At 40.6% G+C, this 12,269-nt stretch overlaps 1 protein-coding gene across 1 annotated transcript in view; it reads left to right on the top strand.

Annotated features, from left to right (window-relative positions):
* Positions 1–12,269, top strand: part of NALCN (sodium leak channel, non-selective) — a 302,068-nt gene that overhangs the window by 112,201 nt on the left and 177,598 nt on the right. The window contains exon 11 of the mRNA XM_027557923.1: positions 5,886–6,017. Coding sequence (XP_027413724.1) covers positions 5,886–6,017 — 132 coding nt within the window. The remainder of the gene's footprint in view (positions 1–5,885; positions 6,018–12,269) is intronic.

Below are 12,269 nucleotides of genomic sequence, written 5' to 3'. Positions count from 1 at the left end.
TCACGTTCCCACCTAGAGATATAGATGTTATCACACCCATTTCCCATGTAAGAAAACTGAGTCACAGAGAAGTTAAATCAGCACAGAATCAAGATTTGAACTCAGCTCAGACTGTCTTCAAACTTGATATTCTTTTCCTTCATGGAGATCTTAGACCCTCCAGTGGGGAATAGCTTTCCTTCGGCTTTCAGATACAGGATTCACAAGCTGAAGTCCTCTATTAAATCACGAACACTAGTCACGGGAGTGACTTCTCACGCTTCTTTAATGTGTGAATCAGAGTCCGCTGCGTGTTGACTGCCTGATAGGGGCCAGGAGAGCGTTGGCTGTGGACTCATCTGGGACTAGTTTCTGATTCTGTGAACTTGGAAATGGATGCATCCTTACCTGTTTCTCCATAGATGAGGGAATAGCAAATGCACCATTTTTCACAGAGTTGTTGAGGATTAAATGAAATTTTCACCCCAGCACGTGTTACGCTTGGAATGAGGCTTGGCACAAACCAAGCCCTCAAATATGAGCTCTTATTTTGAGAATCCGTTTTGTCGGCATCAGTTTGAATTAAGAGAGGATCCCTCGCCAGGTTTGGCATAGACTTCTGTATTTGAAAGCATTCCCTTCACGGTAGGACTCAACTAATATGAAGAAAAGCGACCTTCCCTCTTCTGGATGAGGCTGGACTCAGTGTCATTGTTTCAGAGCCAGCGTCTCATTCCACATCCTGAAACAAAGCAGGATGAAAGACTTGCTTGGCATCGTGAGTTTATATTTGCAGTAATACATTTTGCAGAGGCCTTGACTGGCAAGTGGCCTTGGGTGAAGTCCTTCGATCAGGTAGAATTTTGGAGCAACGGGCAGATGCCTGCAGTCCTATTTCGTAGGAGGTGATTTGAGCCAGTGTGTGTCAGAATCACAAACAGGGCTTGGTTTAGTTTCCTAGTTCTTACTGTGACAAATTTCCACAAACTTAGTGATATTCAAACAACATAGATTTATTATTTATGGTTCTATAGGTCTGAAGTCCAAAATGGTCTCCCTAGGCTAAGATCAGGGTATGAACAAGGCTTAGTACTTATAAAAATTTTAGGGGGGAAAAAACAACAACTATTGCTTTGCCTTTTCCAGATTCCAGAAGCCACCTGCATTCCTACAGTAAGTCTGTGCTGGTGCCTTCATGAAAGTAAAAGTGGCAGTTCTCCGCTGTGTCTGATTCTTTGTGACCCCATGGACTGTAGGCTGCCAGGCTCCTCTGTCCATGGGATTTTCCAGCGGGTTACCATTTCCTTCTCTCCTGTGGTGGTTTAGTCACTAAGCGTGTCTGACTCTTCATAATCCTCTCCAATGGCTGAAAACATGGCTCACACTTTTGTCTTCATGAAGCCAAACTGGTTTGGTTGATTTGGATCTTAGAATTGAAGGGGATAAGGGAAGTAGGCATACATTTTTGTGATGAGGTAATATATTAATATTAATGAGATCACAATATTATAGTCAGCATTTGCTATATATTTTATTGGATGATTACTTTTAAGAATCATGAAATTGTGAATTTGTAAAAAATTGTATAGGTCACCCAGGTTTTCATCTGCAACTCAAGGAGTATCCTCTGCGACAGACCTTCTCAAACTTTAGGATCTACAGTAATCATGGCTAAAGATGCAGATTCTGATTCAGTAGATCTGGGATGGGGCCTGAGACACTGCATTTATAATACACTCCCAGGAAGCTGCTGGTCCAGGGACCACACTTTGAGTAGCAAGGCTTCTGAGAATTCCTGACATTGCTGCCTTGGGGATGATTCTGTTATAGTCTCTTCTTCATATTTTGGTAATTCCAACTGTCACATACGAAATCAGAAGTTCTTGGATCAAAGCCAGACTCAAAATAGATGCAAAACTTTTCTGATGTTTTAAAAATATAAGTCAAAATGACATCGCAGTTGAAGGGAATTTTAAAAAATAGGATGTGTATGTAGGATCTGAAGAGTCTTATATTAAGCATGTCTCTCTCTATATATATATAGAGAGAGATTTTATATATATGTTTATATATATGTATATATATATGTGTGTGTGTATGTATATATGTATATATGTGTGTATATATATATATATATATGTACTTTCCAGGTGGTGCTAGTGGTAGAGAACCTGCCTGCCAATGCAGGAGAGGTAAGAGATGCAGGTTCAGTCCTGGGTCGGAAAGATTCCCTGGAGGAGGGCCTGGCAACCCACTCCACTATTCTTGCCTAGAGAATCTCATGGACAGAGAAGCCTGGCAGACTACAGTCCAAGGGATTGCAAAGAGTTGGACACTACTGAGCAACTGAGCATGAATATATATGCATGCATGCTAAGTCGCTTCTGTTGTGGGTTGTCATTTCCTACACACACACATATATAAATATATATATACGCACACACACATATATAAATATATATACACACATACATATATACATCCATATGTATGTGTATGTTTATATCTATCCATCTATATATCCTGCATCCATACTAAATCATACAACTGTGAAATCCCAAGTTAAATGATATTTTGTGGCACTGACAACTTTAACATTTTCCTTTACGTTAAAATTTTTATAACAAAGTGAAAAATTGACGGATATACATTTGGACTGTCCTATAGATGTAAGTGTGAGTCTAAGTGCAATGTTGCCAGCCATTCTACATTGAGGAAGCCCATAGCCACGTTCAGACGTTGGTTGAGTTGGACCGAGTTGAAGTGGCCCATGTAAACTAGCTCTACCTTTGAAGCTAGAGTTCCTGGTTTTATTATTTAAATTTGGCTACCATACATACTGATCACCTTAATTCTTATTTAATATTTGAAAGTTATTACTGTGGAAGAAGTCAGCTGAACGATGGTGATTATAGCGTATCAAAATCCTTTGTAAGTGATTATTTTAATGACTCTGTTCCAACAGGGAAACGTAGACATTCAGACAAAAAACAACCTAATTATAACGACAGCACCATAGTGAAGCAGTGACAGTTACAAAACCAATTTAAAAGTTTTTTGACAGCCATGGCTAAAAGCTTTGTTTAGACCTTTCGGTAATAACAGTTTACTTAAGACATAAATCCACAGCTAAGGAAAATAGAAAGAGAAAGTTGTGGCTTTTCTGTCATGCAGATGAAGTGGAAAGCAGTTGAAATGTTTTTAATAGAACGTTACCTTGAAAAAAGTCTAGAAAAGGAATAATGGTTAGGGAATTTTAACTCTCTCAATGCAAGAAAGACTAAATAAAAATTCTAATGAGGATAGAAACTTGCCAGCTGATATGCTTATCAATGTTATGAAGGTCAGTAGTTCCTGCAAGCAAGTTGACGTGCATTTAAATATGTTGACTGACAGCCCTGGAATTTGATTTTGCATTATCCATGAAATAAAGTCAAGGGCAAATAAATGGATGTAAGAACCCATCAGTAGCCATGGTGACACACAACCTCACTAAATACCTGCTTTTCCAGTGGCTGTGACATCTCTCACATTATTAGACTTTATCGCTTTTATTTATCTCACTTGGTTCTGGACTCAGTCAAATATACAGTGTAATTAATTTTTTGACCTTGGGCAATTTATTTTTCATTGCTGAACAGAAAAATACCTCGGTCACATTTTTTTTTTAACTGCACGTCTTAATAGAACATTTATAATATGCAAGCGCCGGTGTGAGAGCTGACAGATATTTATACGTTTATGATAACAACTTTTGGAGTAGCCGATACTTGTTTCCATTTTCCCGATGGGAAAACTGAGGCACAGAGAGGTTGAAGAACCTTGCTCAGGGCCACAGAGCTCGTGCGTGGTAGAGTTTCAGGTCCACGCACTTTGGCTCAGAGCCCATGCTGACTGCAGGGTCATGAACCCACAAGAAGGCACCCATCTGGATGCAGAAAGCTGACGGCAGGCTCAGAGGTATCCTTTTCTCCCTTTTCCCCTTCTTGGGTTCTGCTTTCGTTAGGTTCTTTCAGTTGCAAAGACTGAAGAACTCTCAGGTCAAGATCAGGTGGTGTCCACATGTGTCTATAAGAACCAGTTAAGCCCCGAAACTGGGCTCATTGTGGCTCTGTACCCCGGGCAGTTGGTGCCAAGGGGTGTGACTCAGTGATTCGTTGTGTGGTCAGCTTCCCTCTGCTCCTTCTGCTGCCCAGGGTCTTCAGCTTCTACCCCTTCCTTTTATGTATTTCCTGCCCCACAGTGGGCAGGAGCTCCTAAAATGGACTTTAAGCAGACGTGGGTTCAGAGTCTGGCGCTGCTGTGTACTTGCTGTGTGACCTTGGACAAGTGACTTAACCTGTCTGAACTCTGTGGAAGAAGTGGGTAATATATCCCACTATGTAAGGTTATGGTGGAGATGAAAGAAGTGAAAGAAATAACATACTTACAGTATTCAAAACATGATAGCTAATATAATAATAGCCATTATTTTTCAAATACCTAATTATTTTACCTCAAGGTAGGCAGCAGGCTTGGACCAGATATGGATCCAAACTGTGGTTTCGTCTTCAGTATGTGTGTGACAGTGAGAAAGTTACTTAACTTCTCTGAGCCTCAGTTTCCTTCTCTATAAAATTAGCATAACTTCCTAGAACTGTTAGGACATTAAATGACTTCGTTTATGTAAAGCACTTACGACGGCTTTGAGCACATAATAATTATAAATATAGACATCAGCTATTATTAATTGTAGTATAATTTTCAATAACATTTATGCAGAGAGTATAAAGTTCTGGTTATATGAGGTAAGTAAATTATGAACGTCTATGGCATAGTACCTGTAGCTATGTACTCTACTGTATATTTAAAATTTACTAGGAGGATAGATCTTATGTTGTGTTCTTACCACAAGTAGTAATAATAATATTAATAGAGAAGGCAAGAGGAAGCTTTGGGAGGTGATGGATATGTATATGGCTTTGATGGTCATACTTTCATGGGTGTATATTTATCTCCAATCTCATTGAGTTATACATGTTCAATATGAACCACATTTTTAAATATCAACCATACTTTAATAAAGTGGTTTAAAACATAGAAAATAAATTGTTAAAAATAGTAATTTAAAGAAATGAATAATCCACAGAAGCAATACATTAAAAAATAAATATATCTTAGGTTTCTTCTGCTTTTCCAGTTCTGCGGTTTATCTCTAAAATGCTTTCATCAACAGTAGCTTTTTCTCTTGGTAGAATAAAGTGCTACTTGTTATGTGGTATCAGCTTTCCAAAAATAATTTCTCTATACAGTCAGCAGTAAGGATAAGAGCTTCCTAACTGGCCAGTGAAAATTAAGATATAGGTTATACACAAGTTCAGTGAAATGTATTTTCAGCTTTTAACCAAAAGTCTGTGAAACTATCTCCCCAGGTACTTTTTAGCTGCCTGCAGATAAAAGATTGCTTTTCTCACAATATGTAGTGACAATCATCAAGTTATCTTAGAAAAGTTGTTCTGGGCATGTGTTTGCCAAGCAGAGGGAGGTTCTGGGAGAGAGAGGTATTGGAGGTTTGGGTTAAGCACACGCAAACTATTATATATAGAGTGGATAAACAGCAAGGTATTCCTATATGGCACAGGGAACTAATACTCAATATCCCATGATAAACTGCAATGGAAAAGAATCTGAAAAAGGACTGTGTATATTGTGAATATGTGTAACTGAATCACTTTGCTGGACAGCTGAAATTTACACAACACTGTAAATCAACTTTGCGTCAATAAAATAAAATTTTCTTAAAAAGAAAGACTGTTCACAGTAGCATATAACAAAGATGTTGCAGATCCAGCAAAGTCTGAGCACATAGGTATGTTGAATCGTGGGTCTGTCTCTTTATTAAGAGTTCTTCCGTTTTGCCTCCTCAGCAAATGATGCGGTCGTCCGTCTTCCACATGTTCATCCTGAGCATGGTGACCGTGGACGTGATCGTGGCCGCCAGCAACTATCACAAAGGAGAAAGCTTCAAGAGACAGTATGATGAGTTCTACCTGGCAGAGGTAAGCAGCTCATGGGCACAGGTCAATTTTCAAAGCACCCAAGAACCTTGGCTCATGGCAGCAGCTTTTAGAAACGTGAAAGTTCATTTCAGCTCAGTCATCATTTGACTTCAACCAAAGCTGATTCAGGGCTTCCCTGATAGCTCAGTGGGTATAGAATCTGCTTGCAGTGCAGGAGATGCAGGTTTGATCCCTGGGTCGGGAAGATCTCCTGGAGGAGGGCATGGAAACCCACTCCTGTATTCTTGCCTGGAGAATCCCATGGACAGAGGAGTCTGGCGAGCTACAGTCCATGGGGTTGCAAAGACTCAGACTCGACTGAAGCGACTGAGCATGCACAGAGCTGATTCACTGTCTACTTGCGAGGTGTTTCCCTTGGTCCCGTGTTGCCTGATTTGTTTCCTGGCCCCTAGGCCTGAGTGATCTTCCCCACGTTGTGTGTCACATGCGCGAGTCACATTGCCAAGGCAACACTTGCCCCGGCTGTTACCCTGGCCATCTATAGGTGTTTCTATTCCCACCTCTGTGTTTTCTCTCCATTGTCATATTGTGTGTCTGTTTCCTCCAAAGTGTAGGCAAGCACAGACTCAGAATATCATAGATGAACTCAGCTCAATAGTACCAAGGACGAGATTGGAGGAAAATAGATTTCTTTTCTAAAAATCTGAGGTGTGACAGCCTGCGCTAAAGATGTAGTCAGAAATAGGTAGGTTTTAGAACTAACACCCAAAAAAGATGTCCTTTTCATTATAGGGGACTGGAATGCAAAAGTAGGAAGTCAAGAAACACCTGAAGTAACAGGCAAATTTGGCCTTGGAATACGGAATGAAGCAGGGCAAAGGCTAATAGAGTTTTGCCAAGAGAACGCACTGGTCATAGCAAACACCCTCTTCCAACAACACAAGAGAAGACTCTATACATGGACATCACCAGATGGTCAACACCGAAATCAGACTGATTATATTCTTTGCAGCCAAAGATGGAGAAGCTCTATACAGTCAACAAAAACAAGACCAGGAGCTGACTGTGGCTCAGATCATGAACTCCTTATTGCCAAATTCAGACTTAAATTGAAGAAAGTGGGGAAAACCACTAGACCATTCAGGTATGACCTAAATCAAATCCCTTATGATTATACAGTGGAAGTGAGAAATAGATTTAAGGGCATAGACCTGATAGATAGAGTGCCTGATGAACTATGGACTGAGGTTCGTGACATTGTACAGGAGACAGGGATCAAGACCATCACCGTGGGAAACAAATGCAAAAAGCAAAATGGCTCTCTGGGAGGCCTTACAAATAGCTGTGAAAAGAAAAGAAGTGAAAAGCAAAGGAGAAAAGGAAAGATATAAGCATCTGAATGCACAGTTCCAAAGAAGAGCAAGGAGAGATAAGAAAGCCTTCTTCAGCGATCAATGCAAAGAAATAGAGGAAAACAACAGAATAGGAAAGACTAGAGATCTCTTCAAGAAAACTAGAGATACCAAGGGAACATTTCATGCAAAGATGGACTCGATAAAGGACAGAAATGGTATGGACCTAACAGAAGCAGAAGACATTAAGAACAGGTGGCAAGAATACACAGAAGAACTGTACAAAAAAGATCTTCATGACCCAGATAATCACGATGGTGTGATCACTCACCTAGAGCCAGACATCCTGAAATGTGAAGTCAAGTGGGCCTTAGAAAGCATCACTATGAACAAAGCTAGTGGAGGTGATGGAATTCCAGTGGAGCTATTTCAAATCCTGAAAAATGATGCTGTGAAAGTGCTGCACTCAATATGCCAGCAAATTTGGAAAACTCAGCAGTGGCCACAGGACTGGAAAAGGTCAGTTTTCATTCCAATCCCAAAGAAAGGCAATGCCAAAGAATGCTCAAACTACCACACAATTGCACTCATCTCACACTCTAGTAAAGTAATGCTCAAAATTCTCCAAGCCAGGCTTCAGCAATACATGAACCATGAACTTCCAGATGTTCAAGCTGGTTTTAGAAAAGGCAGAGGAACCAGAGATCAAATTGCCAACATCCACTGGATCATGGAAAAAGCAAGAGAGTTCTGGAAAAACATCTATTTCTGCTTATTGACTATGCCAAAGCCTTTGACTGTGTGGATCACAATAAACTGTGGAAAATTCTGAAAGAGATGGGAATACCATACCACCTAATCTGCCTCTTGAGGCAGGTCAGGAAGCAATAGTTAGAACTGGACATGGAACAACAGACTGGTTCCAAATAGGAAAAGGAGTACCTCAAGGCTGTATATCGTCCCCTTACTTATTTAACTTCTATGCAGAGTACATCATGAGAAATGCTGGGCTGGAAGAAGCACAAGCTGGAATCAAGATTACCAGGAGAAATACCAATAACCTCAGATATGCAGATGACAGCACCCTTATGGCAGAAAGTGAAGAGAACTAAAAAGCCTCTTGGTGAAAGTGAAGGAGGAGAGTGAAAAAGTTGGCTTAAAGCTCAACATTCAGAAAACAAAGATCATGGCATCCAGTCCCATCATTTCATGGGAAATAGATGGGGAAACAGTGGAAACAGTGTCAGACTTTATTTTGGGGGGCTCCAAAATCACTGCAGATGGTGACTGCAGCCATGAAATGAAAAGATGCTTACTCCTTGGAAGGAAAGTTATGTCCGACCTAGATAGCATATTCAAAAGCAGAGACATTACTTTGCCAACAAAGGTCCATCTAGTCAAGGCTATGGTTTTTCCAGTAGTCACGTATGGATGTGAGAGTTGGACTGTGAAGAAAGCTGAGCGCTGAAGAATTGATGCCGTGAAGAAAGCTGAGTGCTAAAGAATTGATGCTTTTGAACTGTGGTGTTGGAGAAGATTCTTAGAGTCCCTTGGACTTCAAGGAGATCCAGCCAGTCCTTTCTAAAGGAGATCAGTCCTGGGTGTTCATTGGAAGGACTGATGCTAAAGCTGAAACTCCAATACTTTGGCCACCTTATATAGTTGACTCATTGGAAAAGAGCCTGATGCTGGGAGGGATTGAGGGCAGGAGGAGAAGGGGATGACAGAGGATGAGATGGCTGGATGGCATCACCGACTCGATGGACATGAGTTTGAGTGAACCCCAGGAGTTTATGATGGGCAGGGAGGCCTGCTGTGCTGCGATTCATGGGGTTACAAAGAGTCAGACACGACTGAGTGACTGAACTGAACTGAAGTGATTAAAATAACAAATCTTGCTTCCTTCAGCCCATACTAGAGTTTTGTAGTAGCACATCTTACTGCTGGGATAATCTTGTTAACATTTGTTGCCTAAATATTTCTTAATGATTTCCAGAGACCCCTGTCTTTTTTATTGTGAAGAATTATGTCTATAATAGACCTTAGAATTCAGGGGTTCTGTATTTATGGAAAAATTGACGGATAACTCTTTAGAAACCCATTCATCATGTAAGTGAGGAATACATATCTAGCTGTGCTACACTTGGAGAAATCCAATATGAAAAATAAAACTTAAAAAGCAGAAGCATCACAATGTGATTATTTTTATTACAAAAGCACTTTCCACATACAAAATCAATTTGCCTCAGAGTTGGGTTCTCTTCTATATCTGGAATTCTCCCAGTGCATTTAAAAATGGATTTGGTTAACAAAAAGTCAATCCACCCACACATCAATTTTTCAGAAAAAGAATTGATGGTATACAGCTATTGAATACAAACTTCTATGTGGGTATGCGGAACTTTTAAGGAGTCACTTACGAATTCCTCCCTTGGTGGAGATGTGTTTCCTGTAAGAAAATATCATTAGTATTAAACTTTCTCTGAAATAGTCTCTGTGACGTGACATTGCCTAATATATGTGTCATATATGGAAATTTTTTTGTTGTTGTTCAGTTGCTAAGTCATGTCTGACTCTTTTCGACCTCATGGACTGTAGCCAGCCAGGCTCCTCTGTCCTTGGGGTTTCCCAGGCAAGAATACTGTAGTGGGTTGCCATTTCCTTCTCTAGGGGATCTTCCTGGATCAAGGATTGAACCTAATCTCTTGCTTGGCAGGCTGCTTCTTTACCACTGAGCCATTTAGAATTGTGGTGTATGGAGCTTACAGTTAAGCAAGAAATATAGACAGTAAATAGTAACAAGTTTTTATGCTATGCAGAATCAATGACATAGGCTCACAAAGAAATTATGTCCAACCGAACACCTGAAAAATGGATATAATTTTGCTGCAAATCCAGCACAGAAAGTATGGATCGTTATTAAAAGCAGAGGGGGGATAATTGCTTTACAATGCTGTGTTAGTTTCTGCTATACAACAGCATGAACCAGCTATCAATACACATATGTCCCCTCCCTCTTGAGCCTCCCTTCTGCTCCTCCATCCCGCCCCTCTAGGTCATCACAGAGCACCAGCTGAGCTCCCTTGCCATACAGAAGCTTGACACCAGCTATCTATCTTACACTGATAAGTGTATATTTCAATGCTACTCTCTCAAATCATCCCAACCTGTCCTACCCCTGCTGTGTCCACAAGTCTGTTTTCTATGTCTGCTTCTCTATTCCTGCCCTGAAAATAGATTCATCAGTACTGTTTTTCTAGATTCTATATGTATCAGTTCAGTTCAGTCACTCAGTCAGTTGTGTCTGACTCTTTGCAATCCCATGGAAAGTACCAGGCCAGGCCTCCCTGTCCATCACCAACTCCCAGAGCTTACTCAAACTCATGTCCATCATGCCATCCAACCATCTCATCCTCTGTTGTCCGCTTCTCCTCCTGCCTTCAATCTTTCCCAGCATCAGGGTCTTTTCCAATGTTCCAAAGTCTGTTCTTCACATCAGGTGGCCAAAGTATTAGAGGTTCAGCTTCAATATCAGTCCTTGCAATGAATATTCAGGGCTGATTTCCTTTAGAATTGACTGGTTTGATCTCCTTGCAGTCCAAGGGACTCTCAAGAGTCTTCTCCAACACCACAGTTCAAAAGCATCAATTCTTCGGCACTCAGCCTTCTTTATGGTCCAACTCTTAAATCCATACATGACTACTAGAAAAACCATAGCTTTGACTAGATGGACCTTTGTCAGCAAAGTAATGTCTCTGCTTCTTAATATGTTGTCTAGGTTGGTCATAACATTTCTTCTAAAGAGCAAGTGACTTTTAATTTCATGGCTGCAGTCACCATCTGCAGTGATTTTGGAGCCCAAGAAAATTAAATCTGTCACTGTTTCCATTGTTTTCCCATCTATTTGCCATGAAGAGATGCAACTGGAAGCCATGATTTTCATTTTTTGAACGTTGAATTTTAAACCAGCTTTTTCACTCTCCTCTTTCACTTTCATCAAGAGGCTCTTTAGTTCTTCACTTTCTGCCATAAGGGTGGTGTCATGTGCATGTCTGAGGTTATTGATATTTCTCCCAGCAATCTTGATTCCATCTTGTGCTTCATCCAGCCCAGTGTTTCTCATAATGTACTCTGCATAGAAGTTAAATAACCAGGGTGACAATATGCAGCCTTGACGTACTCCTTTCCCAATTTGGAACCAGTCACCATTATTCCATGTCCAGTTCTAACTTGCTTCCTGACCTGCATACAGATTTCTCAGGAGGGAGGTAAGGTGGTCTGGTATTTCCATATCTTTAAGAATTTTTCAGTTTGTTGTGATCCACATAGTCAAAGGCTTTGGCATAGTCAATAAAGCAGAAGTAAATGTTTTTCTGGAACTCCCTTGCTTTTTCAGATTCAACAGACGTTGGCAATTTGATCTCTGCTTCCTCTACCTTTTCTAAATCCAGCTTGACCTCCATCTGGAAGTCCTTGGTTCATGTACTGTTGAAGCCTCACTTGGAGAATTTTGAGCATTACTTTGCTAGTGTGAGATGAATGGTATTGTGAGGTAGTTTGAACATTCTTTGGCATTGCCTTTCTTTGGGATTGAAATGAAAACTGACCTTTTCCAGTCCCGTGGCCACTGCTGAGTTTTCCCAATTTACTGGCAAATTGAGTGCATCACTTTAACAGCATCATCCTTTAGGACTTGAAATAGCTTAGCTGGAATTCTGTCACCTCCACCAGCTTTGTTCATAGTGATGCTTCCTAAGGCCCACTTGACTTCGGACTCTAGGATATCTGACAGTAGCTGAGTGATCACACCATCGTGGTTATCTGGGTCATGAAGATCTTTTTTGTATAGTTCTTCTGTGTATTCTTGCCACCTCTTCTTAATATCTTCTGCTTCTGTTAGGTCCATACCATTTCTGTCCTTTATTGTGCCCATCTTTGC

Source organism: Bos indicus x Bos taurus, chromosome 12 (assembly GCF_003369695.1).
Source record: "Bos indicus x Bos taurus breed Angus x Brahman F1 hybrid chromosome 12, Bos_hybrid_MaternalHap_v2.0, whole genome shotgun sequence".
In the NCBI taxonomy this organism is placed as follows: domain Eukaryota; kingdom Metazoa; phylum Chordata; class Mammalia; order Artiodactyla; family Bovidae; genus Bos; species Bos indicus x Bos taurus.
This window is presented reverse-complemented; position numbering and strand designations above follow the sequence as displayed.